This window comes from Thermobia domestica, chromosome 1 (assembly GCF_964235325.1).
Source record: "Thermobia domestica chromosome 1, izTheDome1.hap1.1, whole genome shotgun sequence".
NCBI classification, from domain to species: Eukaryota; Metazoa; Arthropoda; class Insecta; order Zygentoma; family Lepismatidae; genus Thermobia; species Thermobia domestica.
The window spans coordinates 361,564,363-361,589,677 of NC_137454.1; the positions used below are offsets into that span (position 1 = coordinate 361,564,363).

The 25,315-nt window shown below is 35.8% G+C and overlaps 1 protein-coding gene across 1 annotated transcript in view; it reads right to left on the reverse strand.

Annotated features, from left to right (window-relative positions):
- The window catches only part of LOC145664216 (zinc finger C4H2 domain-containing protein), a 32,673-nt gene that overhangs the window by 3,598 nt on the left and 3,760 nt on the right, over positions 1-25,315 (reverse strand). Inside the window, exons 2-5 of the mRNA XM_081730674.1 lie at positions 22,683-22,854; positions 19,092-19,270; positions 10,051-10,233; positions 4,396-4,559 (exon numbers count right to left, since the gene is read on the reverse strand). Coding sequence (XP_081586800.1) covers positions 4,430-4,559; positions 10,051-10,233; positions 19,092-19,270; positions 22,683-22,854 — 664 coding nt within the window. The 3' untranslated portion in view covers positions 4,396-4,429. The remainder of the gene's footprint in view (positions 1-4,395; positions 4,560-10,050; positions 10,234-19,091; positions 19,271-22,682; positions 22,855-25,315) is intronic.

The following is a 25,315-nucleotide window of genomic DNA, read 5'->3' on the forward strand; positions in this document are numbered from 1 at the left end:
GATGGTGAACTTCGACGTTTTATAGAATAAAATTTTCCAATCTGTACTTACATTTGAACAGATAAAAAAAAAAAATCGTGACCCAAAAGCTAAATTTCGTGACTTTCATGACCATTTTCTGATTTCGTGACTTTTTCGTGACATTCGTGACTTTCGTGACCGATAGACACCCTGAATTTGTAAACAAAAAGAAAGTGAAATGAAATGAAATTTTTGAGTTTTACGTCCCACGATTATGCCGGTTAGGCTAAAGGAGACGGTGATGATGAGATATGAATGAAATGGTGGAATGAAGAAAGTGAAGGAAACGGAAGAACCCCGAGAAAACCCACGCACACGGTGTTTGTCCACCACAAAGTCCACTTGGCGGGAGCAGGGTTTGAACTCGAGACCCCTAGCACCAGAGGTGAACGATCTACCACTGAGCCACCGCGCCCCCCCAAAAAAAGTGTAAAACGGGGTGAGTTATTGAGTTAATGAACACTGATGCTATAAAATGCTTTAATCAAACTAATTTGTAAACAAAAAAGTGTAAAACGGCGTGGGTTATTGAGTTAATGAACAATGATGCTACAAAATGCTTTAATCAAACTAATTTGTAAACAAAAAAGTGTAAAACGGGGTGGGTTATTGAGTTAATGAACACTGATGCTACAAAAAGCTTTAAGTAGACTAATTTGTAAAAAAGAGTGAGTTATTGAGTTAATGAACAACAATTTTACAAAATGCTTTAATCAAACTAATTTGTAAACAAAAAAGTGCAAAACGGGGTGGGTTATTGAGTTAAGGAACAATGATGTTATAATATGCTTTAATCAAACTAATTTGTACACAGGAATGAGTTATTGAGTTAATGAACAACAATTCTACAAAATGCTTTAATCAAACCAATTTGTAAACAAAAAAGTGCAAAACGGGGTGGGTTATTGAGTTAATGAACAATTATGCTACAAAATGTTTTAATCAAACTAATTTGTAAACAAAAATGTGTGAAAAAGGATAAGTTACTGAGATGCACCTGAAATTTTTTTTTGTTTATAAATATTTCTGTACACCACCGGCAACTACAGCCGTAATCCCGTTACGTATAAACAATGACGTCTCTCGGTGAGCACACTATCCGGGGAGAAGAAAGGAAGCGAACTGAGACCTGAATATTAGGTACCATCCCGCAGTTGCCCGGTATGAATGAGGAAAACCCAGGAAAAGAACAGCTGACCTGAAAAAGCTGTTACATCTTTTCAATCGAGCACCCTACCAAAAATCGAACCCGGGACCACTTGCAAAAGATGAGAGCGTTAGCGAGTACACTACGCGGTGACACTGCACCTAACAAGATTTTTTAAAAAGAATTGTGCTAAATGCACGTACGTCAATACAACTGTAAAACTAAGCATATTTTATAGACTCAGTTACGTCAGATTATCTTTGTAACATACTACTTGAGAAACAAAAGATAATTAAAGTTGAGAAATAATTGATCAGACATTTTCATAGTAAGCTGGTAACATTGTCTTAGTATGTCAATGTAACAAGAAGTACTTAATCGTGTGTTAACTGATGGCACTGCTATCTTTCTTGTTCGAATTTTTGAACAATTCTATCGCCCTCGTCATAATACATGAATAGGTAGGTGAAGGCGGAAGCGAAGTAGGAGGAACAACAGGGCTACCGTTTTGAAGGATGTTAGTTCGGATCCCTTCTGCGTTATATGGGTCCTGTGTGGAGTTAAAATGGTTCGTGAAATTTTGCAATGGGTAGTGAACTGTGAGTAAAATTAATCACTTTAATTTCTTTTGGATTTATACATTAAATTTAAACTTTCGAATGGTTAACCTTATGTTTGACCTTATGTTATGAATGGTTAACCTTATGTTAACCTTATGTTTACAGAAAGTTGTAACATTATACATTCAGACTTTGGGAAATAAACTATGTATTAATTTTAATGGTCACTTATAGACAAAAGAAATGTTTGAATTGGCTCACAAACAGCTTTAAAATTGGGAAAGGAAAGGTATTTCAATGTTATTTGTTAAATTTGTGCAAGTATATTCAGTTTTCATATTTCATAAACTATATTTGTTGGTTCTAATTCTCAGATATTATTCCAGTAGGAAAGTAGATATTGCCCATTTTTCCACACCAAAGGGAATTAAATCCAACTTTTCCACCATAGCAGTGTACCTTTCAATATGTAGTAACTTGTTACCTATTCCAGATAATAATTATGTGGAATAATTGATCAATTATTGCATATTTAACGTTTTCCTCCTCTGTGGAATTATATTTCTTTCTATATGTCTGAAAAAGTGAGATTTTGAGATATGACCCTTCGTCAAATTGTTGACGATTTGTGACAGAAATGGAGCAGTTTGCATTAGAACAGCGAATTGATATTGTGGAATTTTACATAAAGACAGGCTGCATCAATGAATAATGTAAAGAAATGCTTCAAGTCAAGTATCCTGGAAGGAAAAATGAAATGAAATTTTGAGTTTTACGTCCCACGGTTATGCCGGTTAGGCTAAAGGAGACGGTGATAATGAGTAATGAATGAAATGGTGGAATGAAGAAAGTGGGAGGAAACGGGAGAACCCCGAGAAAACCCACGCACACGGTGTTTGTCCACCACAAAGTTCACTTGGCGGGAGCAGGGTTTGAACCCGAGACCCCTAGCACCAGAGGTGAACGCTCTACCACTGAGCCACCGCGGCCCCTATCCTGGAAGGAAACACCCCACGAGCAGTACTATTCAAGACCTGTACAAGAAATGGAAGGCTGTAAGATCCGTTCTGAATGTCCAGACGAATAAGCGACCTTCAGTAAGGATCCCTGAAACTAGACAGAATTCGCACGGACATTACGAGAAGTCCCCGCAAGTCGGTAAGGAAGTTATAGTGTTATTTGAATCTCGTGCATGAGGCGTACCGGTTTTACGTGGGACACCCTAATATATAGTAATAATCTGTCGAAAAAAGAAAAATCGAGTTGTTTTTACAATATTGCAGATATTTATGCACTTTAACTGTCTTCAAGAAACATGGAAATGAGTGTGGAAAAAAAAATGTAAGTGTTTCTTACGTTCTTTAAGTACTATACCCGCAAATATACCACATTTGTACCAAGGAGAATAGGTTAATGGTTAGCGAACTCTTACTTCACACTCGCGTGGCGCCGGGTTTAACTTCGGTGTGGTTTCTCAAAGGATTTTTCTATCTCAGCAGGCAAATGATGGGATAGCTGGTACTTTTAAATCTAGGTCCTGGCAGATCTTTTCCATTGTTTTATTTTTGTTAAGTGTTCCATTGTAAACTGATCGTTCGCGGGCTGTATATGACTCGTTAAACCGGAAACCGTTAAACAAAACCCGTAAAACTTTCCTTTTCTCCGCTACAAAAACTCTAAAATCTTCCTTTTTCACCATACAAAAATTGTAAAATCTCCTTTTTTCCCTACAAAAATCTTAAAATCTTCCCTTTTTCCCATACAAAAATCGTAAAATCTTCCTTTTTCCCTTACAAAATTCGTAAAATTATTTTTACCCTTACAAAATCATTAAAATCTTCCCTTTCCCTCCACAAAAACCGTAAAATCTTTTTCCCTACAAAATTGTAAAATATTTCTCTTTTTTCCTGCAAAAATCGTAAAAATCTTCCTTTTCTCCCCACGAAAATCGTAAAATCTTCCTTTTATCCTCTACAAAAATCGTAAGATTTTCCCTTACCAAAAAAAAAAAAAAAATCGTAAAATCTTCCTTTTCCCCTACAAAAATCGTAAAATCTTCCTTTTTCCCTACAAAAATCGTAAAGATCTTCCTTTCCTCCTACAAAAATCATAAAATCTTCCCCTTTCCCCCTAAAAAAATTTGGTAAATTTTTCCTCTCCCCCCTGAATAATTAGTCAACCCTGAGGTGAATGAAATCCTGCAGCTCTCGCACAGATGATGGCAGATTGAGGAACAAAATGGCACATATGTGGCTAGATAAACCTATTTTCATGTATATTAGTGATGTCTTAATCACATAACTACAACACGACTTCGGTCACAACCTAATATTTAGTAGCATAAAAGTCGTTAGTCATTCAGATGGCTATACACTACAAGGTACGATTCAATTATTATTTATTTTAGTTCATAAGTCTTGATTTATTGAAATTCAATCCTCACACTTAACCTGATCAATTTCTTTATACAGCATGCACCAGGTTAGTGTCCTTAATCTGTAAATGAAGATACTGACATACTTATTTAGAATATGAGCGTGAAGTTTCGCCAACTGCGGAAGATGATAGTGTTCACTGAAACCTAATGGATTTTAATGTCAAGATGCTAAAAAAAAAAAAAAAAAAAAAAAAAAAAAAAAAAAAAAAAACACTTATTCGCTTGTTTACCTGGATGTGATATATCCCTGGATATGTCTTACTTTCAGTCTTTTTTCTTCGGCTTCTTTGGGTTACGACTACGAGATTTAGCCTTGCATAAGGGACAAATGGGTGCGTTCCGGTGAATCTGCTGATGACAGGACAGACAGGACTTCATTGGAGGAGGCTGTTGTCTGTAAAGATACAAACATACATGCACATGCTTAACATGATCGTTTTCACAGACAGACTTCCATATTGTATTAACTTTATTCACAGATTTTAACAATGCTAGTAATATAAAGAGAGAAATGAAATAATTTTTATTGAACGGAGTTCCAGACACAACTTCGTTGAATCTTAGCGTTTGTTTTAAGCTCCGAGGCTATATGAAATGGTAACTACTGCCTTACATGGGGGATACGAGTTAATATTGATTTTTTGTCCTAAATTAAGTCCGCAATCAAATAACTTTACATCATTTTATTTTCTAACACGATAATATAGGAAAAAATTAACACGATCCTCTTTTAAGTATAACAAGTAACAGTGTCAGGTGTACACCACGTGAAGGAGTTTGGTTTGTATGGCGTGATATTTTCTAAAGTAATATTGAAACCGGAAGTTGTAGATTTCTACTTCTTCCGGTTTTAGTAGAGAAATTAGAACTGAGATGGAACATACACTTTGCGCGCTTAAATGTTCACTTGTTTCTATTTATTACCGTGGGGAGCACGGTGGGGCAGTGGTAGGGCGCCTACTCCTGACTAGTGGGGTCGCTACGACGATCCCCGGTCAAGTTTGTGGTGGACAACATTGTGTTTGTGAAATTTCTCGAGGTACTCCCGTTTCTTCTCCCTTTCTCACCCCACCAATTCTTCCATCATCATTTACTTGTCTTAATTATTGTCTCCCTTAGCCTAAAAGGGCGTAAACGTGGGATGTTAAACTGAAACATATCATTTCCTTTTATTTATTACCGTTTTTATTCTATAATGATCAACGTTAAAACCGGAAGAGTTGTGGATTTATTTCCCTTCCGGGTTGAACAGAGTTAAGAGAGAAGCTGGTACCTATTCTTCGAACGCAACATCAATTAAAAAAAAAAAAAAAAAAAAAAAAAAAAAAAAAAAAAAAAACTTCTTGCTCTCTCTCATCGTTTTTACTCTACGTAAATCAATACTGAAACTGAAAGTTGCAGTGGATTTCCGGATTTAATAGATAAAATGAAAAGTATTCTTGGGACGCTTAATAAATTGCAGGAAATCGCTTCTCCCTATCTATTGCCGTTTTTGTTCTGTAGTGATCAACGATCTGGGTGGAATATCACCCTTAACAACCCACTTGATTCCTAACTTTTCATCTTCTACATCTTGGCCAAAAATAAATATTGATCCATCGAGTAGTTATTCAGATTTTTGTCTCTCTTAAACACACGAAATGAAATCTCTTAAGTTTTAAGTCCCACGGTTATGCCGGTTAGGCTAAAGGAGACGGTGATGATGAGAAATGAATTCAATGGTGGAATGAAGAAAGTGGGAGAACCCCGAGAAAACCCACGAGCTCGGTGTTTGTCCACCACAAAATCCACACGGCGCGAGCTGGGATCGAACCAAGAATCCGAAGCACCAGAGGTGAACACACTACCACTGAGCCACCGCGCCTCCCTTAAACACACAGACAGACACATTAGTAACCCAAAACGTTCTTGGCGTTTTTGACGTCCAATTAATCATGCGCTCACAGACAGGAAACGAAATGGCGCAACGTGCCTGAAAAGCGATTGGGAGTTAGTCTGATTATCGACTTTCTATAATACAGCATGCTTTCCAACGCTAATGACATATATATATATATATATATATATATATATATATATATATATATATATATATATATATATATATATATGTATAGGAAATCATGACGAAAAAATATAGGTGGTTTCGTAAAGCTGTGAAAAAGGAACATTTCAATTATCCAATAACAGGGCTCATAGCGGTCTGGTCTCTTGTAAATAGTTGAAAAGTGACCAAAAGAACACGAAAAAAGTGACCAAAAAGTGCCCAAACTCTCATCATGACCCTTTTTCTCTTTGTTAATTTCTGCATCACCTCTCTCTTTGTTTGTTGTTGTTTTGTTTCTTTACTTCTTATTTTTGAGCTTCCTCCTTTCTTAGGTTTTCTAAGTATGCTTTGTAGTTACGGTAAGCAGACTTAGCAGGTGCAAGAAGCTTCTGAGTAAGTGGAACCAGTTCTGGACTATTTCCGAATTTCTTTATCCCAGACATTATATTTAACTTAGCATTGAGAGTTCTCAAAGCCATAAAATATTCAAATTCATCACCTTCTCTTAAGAACATACAAGAAGCATAACAATACGAACACGATGAACCACACAAACACACACACACACAACGTTGAGCGGAGCGTTAACTATTACGAGAGAAAACTAAAAGACTATTGTGATAGAAGAAAGAATAGACACAGAAGGGATCACAACCCCACCTTGAGAGCTTAAGCATCCACCAACTATCCACTGTGCTTTAGAAAGAATAAAAGCTGAAGTGAGAATAAAGCTGACTGTTTCACATGTAGCAGCAAGTACTGAAGCTTTCAGAAGAGTAATGAGTAACAAGTTTCTGCCTTTTTCCATTTATTTTTATATTTTTCTTAGAAAACTGCCAATGCAAATAATAAATCACACGAAAAAGTCACATTACTTCCCAAAAAAAGTAACTTTTAGTGACAAATTTGAAAAAAGTAACTTTTAATGACCAAGTTGAAAAAAAGTAACTTTTAGTTAAAAAGAAAAAAAAGTGGCTCGCTATGAGCCCTGCAATAAGCAGAAAAAAAAATCACATGGAAATTACATCAATTGTTATATGAACATACACTCTATTCTAAATGTAACTAAATGGGTAATTACTCGTTGCAAAATTTTATACGAGTTTCTTAGTGTTTTCGTACGTAGCTCACTAGTACTAAGCAACGACCATAAGCAAAGTTTAAAAAGGATCTGCATCAGAAAATAAGAGTTTGTAAGTATACGTCTCCAAGATGAAAATAATTTAATCACTGCAGCTGGCGTTTTAAAGGTAAGATTTGACTATGTGTAAACATATTCTACAAGTATTTGCCTACAGTTAGTGCAAAAAGTATTGATACACATAAATAAAGTATTTGCATGTCTTTAAAATCACTACTCCATAGAACTTTTTAATGAATATGACGAAACTAGTTTATTTTTTTGTTCCATTTTGTAGGCGTATGAATACTTTTTGCGCTAACTGTATATTGTTTGATGTAATCTTTATACAATAAACAGGAAAGGACGAAACACAGAAGAGTCTCCGTTTAACCACCCTACTATGGAGGCAAAAGGCCCTCCAACCACCCACACCGTATTTCCTTATATTATTTTCACAACTGGAAGTAGCAATGCCACAAAAATATAGGAGATTTCGTTAAAATGTAGGAAATATAGGAGTTTATAGGAAGAGACGCAAATATACAGGAGAAATAGGAGCATTGGAAAGCCTGATACTGCCATGTTGTTGCACGCACACAGCAGTCTTACATAGGTGGTCCAGTATTGAAGAGAAATGGAGGTATCGAAGCAGCTTGTTCGCGTGTGTTTGTTGTATGGTTTTAAACTAGGCTTATTAGCTGCCGCATATGAGAGAACGAACAGCTCGACAGCTGCCGCGTGACCTTTGTTCATACTTTTTGACAGTCAGAATGCTGGCATGGGCACAAAAGAATTCACATCTGTATGAGAAAGAGGGAAACAAAAGTATTCCTAGCTTCTGAAACTATTAAAGAATGAAGAAAGTTTGTTAGTGTATTATCCAATTCAAATGTTGTCTCAATTAGGAAGACGGAACACAGGATTATGATTTAAACCAATGGTTCTTAACCTTTTCGAGACTAGTGCACCCTTGCATGAATGCCATTGTCCTGACATCTTAACTCAATCCACCCATGCATAAGGCTACACCGTAAAACTTGGACAAAGCAGTTAAAGAACCAGAAAAAGTCTTCCATGTAAATTTTCTTTCTATAATTTGTCTTATATTAGTCATCTTTTCCCTTATATCTCTTCCCATCAAATACCTTCAAAATAATCTATTGCTTCCCAAGCGGTCATTTTGTTGATTTGACTTGATTTTGAATTTAGCGTTCCTTTTAGCAGCGAGGCTGTATGAGACGTGGACTTACAGTTTAACGTGGGAGTTGAACCACATGAGCTCCGGCCGGGAATCGAACCCGGATCTCCCATCCCAAAGGCGCGTACACTAACCGCTGGTACGTGTGTGACTTGCGTCAAAGAGTTCTTTGAGCAATAATGCCGAAATACTTTCCGCCGATATGCCATGATTTAGGGAATACTGGTCAATATATAATTCTAATACATAATAATAAAAAGTTAATTTAACAAATTTTTAATTTATATGCAGGATGAGAACAAAAACAAGTCCCTCATTACGAAAGGTAAATACTTTAGTACCAAAAGGATTATGCTGCCCAAATTTTTACAATATTTAAATAAGGTCAAAAAAAATTTTGATGTTGATTGGAATTACAAACACTTGATATACCCGCCGCCTTTATGAGGGAAACATCGACACGACAATCCAGCTCCAACCACAACTTGTGAAGCTTAACCGGTGTAATGAAGTTGACAGTTCCACGGATGCATTCTTGATCATTTAGGCTTTGGGTAGTGGAACCACATAGACCTTGCCCTTCACAAACTTCCAAAGGTAAAAATCACACACGGTTAAGTCCGATGATTGTGGGGGCCACTTGCACAAATGCTGATTATTGGGTCCAACTCGTCCTATCTACCGGTTTGGGAAGTGTCCACAAAGCTGCGTACAGATTAATGCCAGACTGGTGATGTTCCATATTGTTATACAACGTAGGCACCTCCCTCTGCAGCAAATTGAGGAATTAACCAGTTACCTCGCACTTTTAAATAGCTTTCACCTGTGATTGCTTATTTCACAACAAAGAATGAACCATACACCCGACGCTCTGATACCGCACAAAAATATTTACCTTCGTGAGTCACGTTACACATCAAAAGTAATACGTGGACGTTCATTCCCCCAGATCAGTACTTGACTCCTGTTTAAATTCACGCTGCTGCTTACAACATTGCTTGTTTTGACATTTTCTAGCACCCACCAGATTCTTTGCTACGGGGTAAATTCAATTTTTGGACACCTCCGCCCTCTAGATGCCTAAGACTAAATTAGCGATTCTGATAAGAAGGATCAGAAAAGTTTGAGCTTGCACCAAGATCTCTTCAAAATATTTATATGACTATTAATTATATGACATTTTGAAATCAGGAACTGTTTTTGTGCTCACCCTGTATAATGAAAAGGTTACTTTCAAAAAAAAAGCAACGAACATTTAACTAAACATGAAGAAGAAATCAGAAAAATCACATAATTAAAAATTCCAGTTAATTTTAAAGAAAACAGAAAAATAATTCCTCATATAGGTCAATAGGCTAAAAAATCAACTATGGCTCAGGTACTCAACTCTGTTAATGTACTAAGAGAATACACTTAAATACGTAGTTAAATAAATAAAGATTAAAATAAGATCGTCAAATAATATTAAAAGCTTGTTCAGTTTTACTTTTCCTAATAAAAATACAAATGAATGTTACCTGAATGTGGGTGCTGGACCGGGAGCAGGCATAGCTCTGTCATGTTTTCCTCCTTGCACTAACTGAAGTGGTGGCTGTGGTGGAGCCAGAAATGCAGACGTTGAACCGTGTGCAAGAGCCATGCTAGTAAGTGTATGGCTTTCTCTTTCATTATGCCAGTCAGGTTTATGTCTGTCAAAGTAGCTGAAAAACGGAAGACAATCAACCTCGGAATAAAATGCGTTAATTATTGCGTTTACTTTTTCACCTACTTTCGCTAATAGTAGCTATGAGATACATGTTGAATAACTTAGAAATAAATATACCTTACCTTGTATGCAGTAGAAAACTAACTTTTCCAGATCGTTTCGTTCCTCTCCAGCCACTCCGTAAAGCATAAACTGTTAAAGCATACATGATGAATGCTGTGTCGCTTTCTTGATGTAGTGTTGTAATCCTCCACGTATTTTTGTCAGGGCTGTTCTATCTATTTTACGAATACGTGGAAAATTACAACTCTACATAAAAAAAATTATACACATCTCAAATTTATAACTTTTGAACCGAGGATCAATTTACTTTTTTTTTTCTCATAAAAGGACTCCACAGAAACGGAGGAACCCTTCTACATGTTACCAGTTTAACAGCGAAAATATAACTGTTAAGAAAATTGTCAGATACCAACGAAACGATCTGGAAAGGTTCGTTTTCCCGGATACAATATATATATATATATATATATATATATATATATATATATATATATATATATATATATATATATATATATATACATATATATGTATATAAAATTTAACTTTCACTAGCTAACTTACTATGTGTTTTAAGAGAGAAATTTCGCAAAACGAAAGAGCCTATCATTAGATCTATACTCCTCCTAATTTTCTCTGCAGAAGAAACGACGCAATCTTTTTTGACATGGTTCCTTAATATTTAAATCATGCCCTTTTATTCCTATCTTGAAATTTATTTACTTTTTTTTAACGCAAAATACATAAATACGAGAAGCGTTCAGCAATTACTGTCCCTGATACAGAAGACTGTCCGAAATAGATGAAATTGTACATGCAGCATAATGTATGCTTTGAATGTTTAGAGACAAAGTTTAAGGCATGTAGAGTGTATAGTGTTAATGTTCTGCTTTGTTTTTCAGGTCAAGGTGAGTGACGATTGCAAAAATGGACAAATCTGAACAAAGAGCCGTCCTTAAGTACTTCCAGAACAAGGGATTAACACCCAAGGAGATTCATGAAGACATAGTGAATGTATTAGTTGATGGCGCTCCTACATACCAAACTATCAAGAACTGATCATGTGACTTCAGATGTGGTATGGAGAGCTGTGACAATGCATCAGGTGCAGGATGCCCGTAACAGTGTACACACCAGAAAACTAATATGGTTCACGATTTGATAATGCCTGACAGACAACTTACTGTGCGGAGGTTAGCTAAGGTTACTAGCTTGTCACTCGGTTCAACAGACACAATTTTAGGTGCACAAGTTATCAGCCCGAATCGTAACACGACTGTTAACCATTGATTGAAAGTGTGAACGAGTCCGTTGTTCAAGACAAATTTGACCTTGTTTAAGAAACACTTGGGTAACTTTCTTGCTAGATATGCGACCGTAGATGGAACCTAGATAAATAATTGCGATCTAGAGTCCAAGCAACAGAATATGCAGTGGCGGCGCATCATTCTCCGCCCCCAAAAGAAATTCAAAACAATGCCATCAGCTGGCAAGTTTATGGCCACGATTTTTTGGGATAGTAAGGGCGTACTGTTGATTGATTATCTTCACGGCCAAAAGATAATAACAGGTGACTATTATTCACAACTGATTCCAAAAGTTAAGGAGGCAATCAAAGAGAAACACAGAGGGATGTTACAAAAGTATGTGCTGCTGCTGCAAAACAATGCTCCTGCTCACAGAAGTCCCTTACTGCCGCCGCTATTGGTGATGCCGGGTTTAAAATACATGAGCACCCTCTCTAGTCTCCAGATCTTGCCGCAAGTGACTTTCACTTGTTCCCCAAGCTTAAGCAGCACCTGCGAGGGACATAGTTTGCCAACGATGAGCATGTTATGTAGGATGTCGAAAACTGGCTTCTACCACTGCCATCAAGTTAAAAAAAAAAAAAAAGAAAGGAAAAATAGTATTCGTGCTCTAGAACAAGTGGATGAGTGCATTACAGAGAGGAGGAGGACTATGTGGAAAAATGACAGATCTATGTCAGGGACAGTAATTGTTGAACACCCGTCGTACATAAAACAAAACCTACTTTATTACATATAACCAGAAAGAGACACACATATATATTCTAATTTAAGTTTACATTTGTTTTTCATATAGGGTCTCTTTTTCCTAGGAGTTACTCTTCCTTCATTTTCCTTAATCTCCATGTGCCTGTATCTACCATCACCACGCAACACATTTCAGACAGACATGTAGAGAGTATGATTCTAATTTTGTACGTTTCCTTCAGAAGTTTTCTATTTGCTATTCTCGAACATTAATGATTTTCTAATTTCATTATACTTTAGTTATGCCTTTGCTCCCTGTTCAACATGTTTCTTCTTCTTTTATTTTATCCAATAATTTTTGTATTATACGTTTTGCTAACGTTTGAAAGCGAATTTCATTTTGTACGCAATTATGCTCTTCATACTATATAGTTTTTAGGCCTTTCTCTTATTTCTTGTGTTGTTGTTGGTATTTGGTTATTGCAATTCCATATTACATGTTCTGTACTCTTTATTTGCAGGACTCTTCAAAATCCTCCTTTCGTAAGTATATAGTTAATTTTCTTTGTACCGATCTTCGAGTTGTTTTAAAATAATATTCCCCTTTCCAGGGGCGGACCCGGGGGGGAATTGCCTCTCCCCCAGAAGAAGAAAAATTTCTTATTTTATATATATGTAAATAAAACCCATTCCAAAGTTTGGTGCCCTTAAAAGTAGCAGTATGACAACCCACCGCCCCCTTCCCAGAAGTCGGTCCTGGATCCGCCCCTGCCTCTTTCTTTCCATTTCTCTTCTAGACGATCCTATTGCTGCAATTACTATACTGCGTATCCAACTGTCCCTTGTGTGTCCTGTAAATTTTCTAGTTCTTTTTTCTTTTTTTTAAAACAATGGCCAGAATTGTAGGGCCAATTATTGATCCTTGTAGGCATCCCTAATTACTCATTGTTGTTATTGTTTTCCCTGGGACATGTAATTTGATTCTTCTACCTGTACAATATTATCTCATTGTTTCATACATTACTTTACCTATATTTAATTCTTTCAGTCTGCTACACATAGGTGGCCACCATAAATTGTCGAAGAGCTATTGATGTCTGTAAACATTATTACTTGATATTTCTCGTGTTTTCCTGACTTTATTAGATCGATTAGTCTTTTCACTGCAGTTTTTGTGCTTTTACCATTTCCAAACCTACGCTATACTTTACAATTTTCTCTCTCTCTTTACACATTTATTCTTTCTACTAGTACTCTTTCGAAGATCTAACAAATTACAATTATTAAGCAGATGGGTCAATAGGACTTTGGATCTTCGTTGCTTTTTTTCCTCACTCTTCTTTAGAATTACCAAGTTAGCTTATTTTAGGAAGTATTCTTTGATTAACCATGTATTATATAGCCTTGTTAAATATGGTGTCCATTTATCTGGATTTTTTTTTTTTTTTTTTTTTTTTTTTTTTTTTTTTTTTTTTTTTTTTTTTGCAGATTTCGCCTCTAATTCATTCTGGACTTGGAACTTTTCAAATCTTGAATTTATAAATATAGTATTCAACTTCTTGCTTTGATACTTCCATTTTGTCAGGTGTTTGGTGAGATGTCCATTTGTTCTTTTATTTTCATTATCTTTTTTCTGTTTCGTCTTTTGATAGCAAGTTATCTATCAAATATAATATCGTATATTTCCCGGTCAATTGTGTAATCCATCATACTTTAGCAGTGTCGATGACGTATTTCTGATCTATACTGTTCCACTTGTCTAACTTACTTCTTACCGGGCCCACTTTACTACCCAAAGCCTTGTTTCCTAGAAGCTTTCAAATTAAAAAAAAAAAATATTTTTTCTAGTTATTAACTTCGGTAGTGTTGGTGTTGCTAACTCTTATAGATGAACACACAAGGATACGGGTAATGGTTTTCTGGATAACAAAAGCATTTTTCTTTTTCCTTTTTAATTTCACCTCATATCAGGAAAAAAGAATCTCATGAAATTTAACTCCTGACTTTGAAATGACGATTCTTTTGTTACTAATTCACAATAAAACCAAAAATCCTTTAAATTACTAATTCAAACTACATTATGATGAAATGAATGTCAACACACAAATATATATGTAACTTATAGCTTATTCGTAAAAGTTTCTATAACATCCCATCCTCTATTTAAATCCCCTCCATCATTTTTTTAAAATACCTAGTCTTCCCATAAATATTGTCCCAAATTTCGAGGGTGACTGTACTTCCGCTAGTACAAGCGAGGAACGTCAAGAGCGGTATTGTAAAGCGTAAGTCACTACTGGATGAGCTGAAGTGTACAGATGTCAGCTATAAGTGTTCAAGATGGAATGGGGCAAGTATGAAAATCGTGTGGCCGAGACAGCGTTGTACAAGGTTGGCAAATCACCAGAGGAGATTTTCAAAACCTTCCTGAAGCTGCAAATTAGTAAAAATAATTGTGCCGCAAAGACTTTAAGAACTGTGTGCATGGTAATGGCGGCTATTTTGAATAATTATTTGTGAATTTGGTTCATAATGCATCCATGTAACTCACGTTATTAAGATATAAAATATCTCTGACCATTTTATGTCACTGTACTTAAAACTTTGGGACAGTATTTATGGCAAGATTAGCTATAAATGTAAAAGAATTAGATTCTGTATTAGATATTGTGTCCAAATGTACGTTTCTAAAGGTCTAATGGAAACTTCCCTGCTGAATCACGTACATTTTTTAAAATTATCTTATTATTACCGTTTAGACATATCTATAAGTGCTGCTGCAAACGCAAATATAAAATATCGATAATAACAACGCTTTCACAAATCTTCCTCTTACACAGAAACGAATACGTAGGAATCATGCATTTTTGTGCGAGAAAATAGCTCTTTAACCATGTCAGAGGAAATCTGAATAAGTATAGGGATGTCATTCTACAAAATTTTAATAACAATAATAGGTATATTGACAAAAGATCAAAACCTAATATTTTTTTCTGCAAACATTTTTGTAGATAGCCAAACCAAAGCATGTATACAAAGTCTTATCTATTTTTTTTAACATAAGAAGCAGCATGCTCGAGACATTTCTCCTTAAGTGACCTAATCTATAACACCTGAGAAAGACAGACTAAACTGTTTCAGCCGAATAGTATAGTTGAACGCCCTGTGGCACATGCTGTAAATCCTTTGACTTTATTCGCTGTGCAGGTTACGCTTTCCAAGGCTGCCTTATTTATTGAGATACTAAAAATTTCATTAATTCTATATTCTCTCTATATAGATGAAAAGAGATTGGCAACCCTGTTGAAACTGAAAATATGTCAAGAAGTCTTGCCAAAATATGAAATAAATGTAATATCTGAATGAAAGTGCCTATTGATATAGTCGAGATGTCCCCAACCGTCTTCCTTTGTACTGAAGCAGAAAATTTACCCTAACATCCTAAACCTTAACCATTATTATTATACATCAACACACAAGTACATAAACGAAAATCAACACATTAATGTTTTATCATTATCACCATGTTTTAAAATTTAAAACACTTGTAAGAAATCATTTACCGAATGCAAAAAATCTAGATTGCAAATTTATGAGGTTATGAAGCCTCACTGGATATAATGAAATGAAATTAAATAAATAAATAAATAAATAAAAACTACTGTAACACCAACTCCGATATCCGAAGGTTCACTGCCTCAGAAGTGAAAGCGCACTAAAGGATTCTGTTGTGTCAATTCAATCCAATCAGATTTTAATCATTAACCTTCCTAGATTCTGTGAAAAGACCATTTTGTCGTCCGAGCGATATCTAGCAGTAATTGTGCCACCGACTTCCATTGATAGTGTCTATTTTTATATGTACTTTCTAAGTATTGTTTATATTTACGGGCAAAAGTGCTAGTTTAAAGGCACAAGCAATTAAGAAGAAGAAGAAAAATATAAAGAAATAATTTAAATGTTTGTACCATATTGAAATATTTATTAATTTCGTTGCTATGACGACTTGTTTATCTGTTTGAGGTCGTTGTTATCGTAACTATGAAAGATAAAAAGAACGAAGAGCCATCTTGTATAGACTGAATGTATAATATTTTAATGTAACAAAAATCATATAAGTTGAAAGTGAATATTATTATATATATATATATATATATATATATATATATATATATATATATATATATATATATACTAGCTGAACATGCGCTCTCTACACAGCGCATCATTCGCATATGAGCATAAATCTCCTTATCATTCCTTACAACATCTATACATGTCCCTTTACAGACACAAGTGAAAGACGTATTGATTAAAAAAAAAGCCAAGGGGTATCATAAAGGGGAGACTTTTTTCGATTATTTTTTCTCAATATCTCGCACCGTTTGCAAGATTTGAGCCTGCTTCCGGTTGGAGTTTCTAATTCATGTATGGTCAGTGTTTTCTTTCTTCTTGCATGCAGTATGTAATAAGCAAATACATTAGATACACAATTAATTATAATGTCAGTTATATATGGTGCTCATTGGGCAAAACACTCCCAAAAAAAGGTTCATCTTAGACTGGAGAAATGGTTATCCTTCCTTTTCCATTATTATTTGGCCATGAAACAAATGCCTGAGACGTATACAACCCCCATGTACAACAGTGTGGTGTTGGAATGTATAATGCTTAGGATGTGATGCTTTAGTTTTTTTTTTTTTTAATTTCAACACTTCCAATGTACCGGTAAAAATGTAATAAAGAAATAGTGCCCATGTTTTTTAAATATTCAATTAGAACTGGACAATCTACATGAAATTTGCAATCGATCAGTGAAAACGTCATCTTTCTAGAGCCTGTAGTTTCCGAAATCTCATTGTCGAAAGGATTGGCCACAAACATATAAACGTAGTTTAAAAGAGCTCTAAAGATAGCAGCACAATTCATTTGCATTTATTTCGGAAAAGGCTTATTAAAGGCAAAGGCATTTGAACAATAATTTAAAAGGATAAACTTTGTGAAAAATATTTAAGTAATTTATTTAAAATACACTCTTTTAAAAATATTTGTCTTTGTTATAAACGTGAAATCACAAATAACCGTAAATCAAAGGTTTGAAAGCTAAGGTTACAGGTTAGAGCTCGGTCGCTCTTAATTGGTACTGTAGCATTTAAATATATATATATATATATATATATATTTAAAAGTGTATAACTGTGTTTTGTGATTCATGATAATCTCATGAACTGCATAAATATTCAATATATACATTTCGAATCAGGAAACGTAACGTAACGAAAGTAAATAACGTTACAGACTGGTTTATCGCCCATGGTTTTCACATACTTGTAATTCATGTTTATGTAGACAAAAGTTCCGCTAACTCAGAATGATCCCTTGACTCCGTTTACATTACGATCTATGAGGGTATGTTGGCTCAGTGGTAAAGTGCTTACCTCTGAGGCGTAGTGTCTCTGGTTTGATCCCCGGCCAAGTAAGTTCGTGGTGAACAACGTCGTAGTCTTGTTTCCTTTCACATTATCATTCCACCAATTTTTCCATCATCAGTTACTTGTCTTAATCATTGTCCCCCTTAGCCAAAATGGCATAATCGTGAGACGTTAAACTAAAAAATCTCTTTTAATTTTTTTTTACATTACGATCTTTCTTGCTCTCGATCGATATTTATTTTTCTGTTTTTTTCTTTCTTTTATTTAATACATGAAAAATTACGAAGTGATATATTATTATGAACAGATTGAGTATACAACTGGAATTTTAATCTTATTAAACGCACGAAAAAAAATGAAATGAAATCTTTAAGTTTAACGTCCCACGCTTATGCCGGTTAGGCTAAAGGAGACGGTGATAATGAGAGATGAGTGAAATGGTGGAATGAAGAAAGTGGGAGGAAACGGGAGAACCCCGAGAAAACCCACGAGCACGGTGTTTGTTCACCACAAGGTCCACACGGCGCGAGCTGGGATCGAACCAGGGACCCCAAGCACCGGAGGTGAACGCTCTACCGCGCCCCCCTTATTAATCGCACGAATTGCTCTTCACTATCTAACTGAAAATACGCCAAACTCCTGCAAATTGAAATTTCACGACTTTTCAGTGCAATTGAACTCGTATCATTACGTGAAGGGACTAAAGGGAAGATTACAATATTTTAAAAAAAATAATAGGATATAGTTTAAAAATCCTCTACTGGCAGAGCTGCGTGTAAGCCTGCATTACATCCTTCGTACGGCTGCATTTTTTTTTTTTTTTTTTTAAAGCAAAGAACAGGCCTAGATGAGTTTATGTCCAACAACACGGTGTCTACTAAAATTCCAAAATGAAATTTCGTGACCTTTTCTTTACCAAACCATAAAATTTTCTAACATTCTCAAGAATTTGTGTGCAAATTAGGTCGAATTTTCATGCATGCGATATAAGAATGATTTGCTTGCAATTTAGTAGCGTCTAAAGCCCATCATAAAGACATTTTTAGTGGTGAATTTTGACGTTTTATAGAACAAAATTTACCAGTCTGTGTTTATATTTGTACAGATACAAAAAAATCGTGACCCAAAAGCTAAATTTCTTGACTTTCATGAACGTTTTCTGATTTCATGACTTTCGTGACCGTTTTCTGATTTCATGACTTTCGTGACCGTTTTCTGCTTTCATGACTTTCGTGACCATTTTTTGATTTCAAGACTTTCGTGACCGTTTTCTGATTTCATAACTTTCGTGACCGTTTTCTGATTTCATGACTTTCGTGACCGATAGACACTCTGAACAAGTATCAACTGACTGAAACACTTACTCCAGGGGTATTAGGTCGGACTCCTCTTCGTGAAGCTCTGGAAGTCGGTCAAGACCCAAGTATTCACGTCTCATGCGGTCGATTTCCATTTTCAAAGGTCTATAATCATCATGTAAACGCCTAGCTGCATCCAGAGATCGGTTGCGAGATTCTTCTGCTTGCTTTATTACGTTTTCCATCTATGCAACAAACACATAAAGACAACATTAATTACCAAATACAGACATATGGCACTAAACAATACACAAAAGTGTTGGCTGAAATAATATAAATACTAAATGCTTAATACACATCTGAGCTACTTGGTGTATTTGGTTTATGGCACGCTTCAAGAAAGGAAGAAAAAAACAATATGTATCTTCGGAATATACAGGGTATTTCAAAACAACACCGACAACGTTTGGGAAGTGATTCCTGACACCAAGATACGACAAAATGTTTACACAAACCTGGGTGCACAAATGCTTCCTTTCGGAGATATAGGCTGCCGAAAATACGAAAAATGAACTTAAGGTTCATGTCTTCAAAACTATGGGACCTACCGTAGTCGGGTCAAGTGCGTACCCAAAAATACGTTTTAGAATCCTAAGGTACTCGCGGAACAATTTTTATAGAGTGGGTTTGGCTACGGGCATTTAATTTGAAGTACTCATCAACTATCTCTACAAAAATCGCTGCGGAAGTACCGCAGATTCTGAAACATGGACATTTGAATAAGGTACACTGACCCTCCTAATTGCTAAGTAAAGTATTGACCCGAGTACGGTGGGTCCCGTAGGTTTGAAGCTATGGGCCTTTAAAGTTTATTTCTTCATGTTTTTGGCAGCCTATAACTCCGAAAGGAAGTATTTGTGCACCTAGGTTTGTCTATAGCTTTTGTCTTATCTTGGTATGAGGAATCACCTTACAAACGCTGTCGGTGTTGTTTTAAAACACCCAGTGTTTATTCATCAATTTTCTTCCTAGCATTAAATAATAATCTCTTGAAACGGAATAATAATAATAATAATATATAACATTTTAAAACTCTGATCAAGCTTAGTTCATAAACGCTTATTTAAGTTTTGTTATTTTGTTGCTTTCATAGTGGTATGCATATCAACTAAGTACCTATATCACAAAACCAAATAAAGAACAAAGAACACATCTATAGTTTTCTTATACCACTAGTTATAGTTTTAACCTCTTTATTTTCCAACAAAAAAAAAAAAAAAAAAAAAAAAAATCGTAGCTTACTCCGTTCCTCGAAAGATAACTCTCGGCTAAAACGTCTATACGAATCCTACTTCACACTGATTTTAAAATTTCGTCTTTTCAACGTACTTTCATGGTCTTTATTTTATTATTATTATTATTATTATTATTATTAATAATAATAATAATAATTTGTAGCTACTTTAAAATTAACAGGTTGAGGAATAAGACGCAGGCACTCACAAGCGAATCAGAGCTGTATGGCGAAACAAGGGCCATTATTCTGAATTATCTTCCGCCACCGATCGGCACACAGCTAGATCTGCGAAGTATCTCTTTTTGGGCTCTAAACAGAAAAAAAAATCTATATATGCTTCTTCAACTTGTTCAGATCTTGGTTTGCTTTTTTGGCCTGTGCTTCGGTAAGCTTGTGCACAAAATCCGGTTTCTGAGGGCCATTCAAGTAGGTTTTGATAGACAAGTCTTTTTTCAAGAAATGACCGACTACTCGATGACGGCTTGCCTGCTGATGCTCATTGCCTGACTTTGGTGGTAAGGCAGAAGCAAACGGCTGCAAACCTCTCAAGACTTATCCTTCAGTTTCTTAAATGTCTTTTGCGGGATCTCTCGTTGACAAACGTTGCTTCCAGCAATTAATGTCTTATAACTCGCAGTTCTGTTTCGTCTAACTCAACTTTCAACCTTAAGAACCTGCCTTACTAAGAATAATACAAAATTTACCATTTTTCTCTTGCTTGTTTTTCGTAAGTGAAAGGAGATAATATAGTGCAACTTACTACAATCATAGATAATGTAATTCTACAACAGAAAACATGGACCTGAAGAATTTTCAGTGTTGCCATCCATAAAAAATTACAGTGTTGCCAGAATAACAACATTCCTAAAATCTAAGTTATGGCAGCGACTAGACGAACGAACTCAAGTGCATTTGGTTTTGTATCATGTTGTTTTGGTTTCCTGTGAACTACTTTTTAAATAATAGTTGTATTTATTTTGTAATAAACAAAATAGTTTTAACATACACTTACTAAAACTAAATAATAATGTTATTTAAAAAGTAGTTTATAGAAAACCAAAACAACATGATACGTAAGCAAGTGCTGCTGAGATCGTTCCTCTAGTCTTTGCCTTAACTTAGATTTTACGGGCGTTGTTATTCTGGCAACACTGTAATTCCTAGGGATGGTAGCACTGAAAATTCTTCCGGTTCATATTTTTTGTTTTGGAATAACATTATCTATGATTGTGGTAAGTTCCATTTCATTATCTCCTTTCACTTATGAATAAACAAGAAAAAGAAAGATGGTATTTTTTTTATTATTATTTTTAGTAAATCAGGCTCTTAATAACCAGAAATTCTTTTATGATCTGTTACATTTCTAGTCATTTTTATTGCTTAGATTTAGACCCTTATTTGATTTCTGCCTCCAGACTACAATGGAGAAAGACCAAATACAAGGCAAATGCACACTATCTTTGAGTTCAGTTGAGTTGAGTTTAACGTCCCGTTCAGCAGCGAGGCTATATGAGACGTGGACCTACTGCCCGAACCACATGAGCTCCCGCCGGGAATCGAACCCGAGTCTTCCACGCCAAAGGCGCGTATTCTAACCGCTTAGCCACGAAGGAACTCCACACTATGTTTGACTTTCGGACTTTCTACTAACTGTAGACATATACTCCATAGCTTGGAACGTTCTACGCTTAATCGACACAGAAATAAAAGCCTACAATTCGCGCCTAATAAGTCTCTCGGTTCTGGATTGTTATTATTAACGTCCCTAAGATCGATTATTAGGATTTTTGTGAAGTTGTTTCAACTCAATATGTGGAAGAAGAATTGAAGTACTGGAATGTATGTTGGGAACTTGATGTGGTTCTACAAGACACGTGCTTTGATAAAGACGTCAAAGGATTTTAAAGGTCTGGAAATAATTAGGTTGATAAACATAAATAGCAAGAATACACAAGGTACACTGATTTAATTTTTTACTGTAAAAAGTTGTTCGCTGATTATGTCCTCCAATGAATTTCTAGTTTTAACAATGATCGCTATAAAGTAAAAACGGTAATAGATTGCAAAAAGCGGTACTCTAGAACAAATTATGCGTTCCAAGAATATATTCTATCTCGACTCTAATCTCCCTATTAATAACCGGAAGTGGTAGAGATCTACTATCACTTCCGGTTTTAATATTTAGAAAATATCATGCTATACAAACGAAACTTCTTTACGTGGTACATGTGACAGTCCAGCTTGTTATTTTAGAAAAAGAACAAAATCTGACTACAATTAGCATTTCATTATTATCACATATACGATGATGATTTCTCGTTCACTTTGTACTTGAAGAACGTCTTAGCCTATGTACTTACAGCATTAATGTCAGCATGGATTTGTCTCAGCTCCTCCACATGTGCCATTTTCTCCTGCATCAACAGATCCATTTCCTGTTTATACTCCGTCAAACATTTCTCCTCCTGCTCTGTCGCTTCTACCTCTTGGACAATTCTTAATTTAATCTTCTCCAGTTGTACAGTTTTCATCCTGCACGAAACATAACAGAAACATTGTTGTAATTTCGTATATGCACGGTAAAATAAATTACAAAAACAAAACGCAAGTTCATGCTCCCATGCACTTTAGGATAACATGTTGAGCTTCTGTACCACAAGTTTTAAATTCGAATTCAAATGAATAATTACAGCGGGAATATCTTTGAGTTTTACGTCCGACGACTATGTCTTGTAGGCTACAAGAGACTATGGTGATAAAATGAATGAAATGGTGGAATGAAGAAAGCGAGAGGAAATGGGAGAGTCCACGGTGTTTGTCCCCAGAATGCCCACTTGGCGTGATCTTGGATCAGAGGTGAATGATCTACTACTAAGCCACCGCGACACCTTAAATTGAAGGAAATAGCAGATTGTGAGTCAAGAAGCTATGAATGAACAAACAAACAAACAAACAAACAAACAAACAAACAAACAAATAAATAAATAAATAAATAAATAAATAAATAAAAACAGAGAAAAAATAAGTTACGAGAAAACGCTCTGATTATACACCAGTAAATTATACACAGAATTTAATGGACCAAGTGCCATTTATATTTATTATGATATAAATTCTTTAATCATTTGCGGTCGTTTAATTTTCTCGAGTTGGTCTGACTAGATTTATTGAATTCCAGCATTTGGAATAATGATGATTCATTTTCGAAATATTAGTGATTGGTAGCTATAGCAACGTGGACATTATTCCCAGGCGTGGACGCGTTAGTTTTACGGCTGGGAATTGTGGTGTGGAAGACCACGGAACACCATCACTCTATTTTTCCTAGCTTGCAGACAGCACAGAGATATGCTGCAATAACCTTTCGCATTCTAAATATAACTCCGGAGGTAAAATATCTCCCCTTCAGGATCTCCAGGACGGGGCTGTTTTTGGAAGGACTACTGGACGAGTCAATAACAACGTACGGAAGATAGATAGAGAAAGAAAGACATGAAAGGGCAAAAGATTTTAAGATAAGGACATGGAACGTACGTACAATGTTACAGGGAGGGGAGTCAGAAAATCTTAAAGATGAAATGAAACAAAATAATCTGGATTTGGTACGAGTTTGTGAAGTTAGATAGGAAGGTAACAGGGAGTTGACCAACGGAGGATAAAGAACGTTTTACATTTACTTTAATGAAAATGGCGGTCATAATGGTGAGGGAATAATTCTTGGTAAGGCTTGAAGGAGAAGGCAGTGAAAGGAGAGTTTGTTGAAGATAGTCTGAAGGTAGTAGCAGACGGTGGGAGCAAATTAAACTTCGCATACAGCAGGCTCAGAAGAAGTAGTACGTTACCGCGGACACAAAACAGCTAAGAAATCATGGGTTACACAACAAATGTTGCAGAAAACAAGGAAAATGAGGGCGTGGAAACAGATTAATACAGAAGAGGGCAAAAAAAAAATTACAGGATGTTAAACAACGAGTTACGAAGGAAAACACGAAGAGCAAGGGAAGAGTCTTACAAAATAAAATACAAGGACATGGAAGAAAAGAGAACGAGTTGGAATTGAGAAAAATTATTTTTTTCTGTTCGTTCTTTTTTAACACCCATTTTTTTTCCCGTTACGTTCACTTGGTGGTATGTATTTCTGTTCCCATACCACATTTCTTTTATCCGTTTTTATCCTTGACACGTTAACACTGAAGACGGAACTAGCTTGTTGTTCCGATACGTTTCGAGAATATTTAGTTTTCCCACGGGAGGATATATTGGTAAGTAACCAGTCTTTTTTGTGAATCTATTGTTATATTTAATAAATTTCCTCGCGTGTTTCAGAATATGAGCCTCACGCTGTATCTAAAGCTTTTTTTCATTTCATTAGCAATTTGCTATTTATATTTGGTCTAGGAATTAATTCGTGGGGGTGGACAAGAGATGGCGCAACGAACGGAGCGTCCCACAGTTCCGTGTATCCACACATGTGTTGCAAACCCCTGTCATCGCGTATCGTGCGTAGTATAGGGCAGTGGATTAAAGCGTCAACAACACCAGTTTGTAGTTAAATGAACATGGCGCAATTTGTGCCTGATAAAGTGTTTTTGCGGGGTGTCCTGCTGCATTACTTTAACATGCAGAAAAGTGCGACTGAAAGTCATCGTATTTTGGTGGAAGTGTATGGTGACCATGCTCTAGCTGAGCGAACGTGTCAGAAGTGGTTTGCACGGTTTAGAAGTGGTGATTTCGGCTTGGCAGACCAAGAGCGAGCTGGACAGCCAAAAAAAATTCAAGACGAAGAATTGACAGCATTGCTCGAGCAGGATTCGTGTCAAACGCAGGAACAACTTGCAGTAGCATTAGGCGTTGATCAAACAACAGTCTCCAAACGCTTGAAAGCCATGGGAATGATTCAAAAGATGTCACATTGGGTTCCACATGAATTGAAAGACAGAGACGTTGAAAGACGAAAAACCATTTGCGAATTGCTGCTTCAACGACAGAGCAG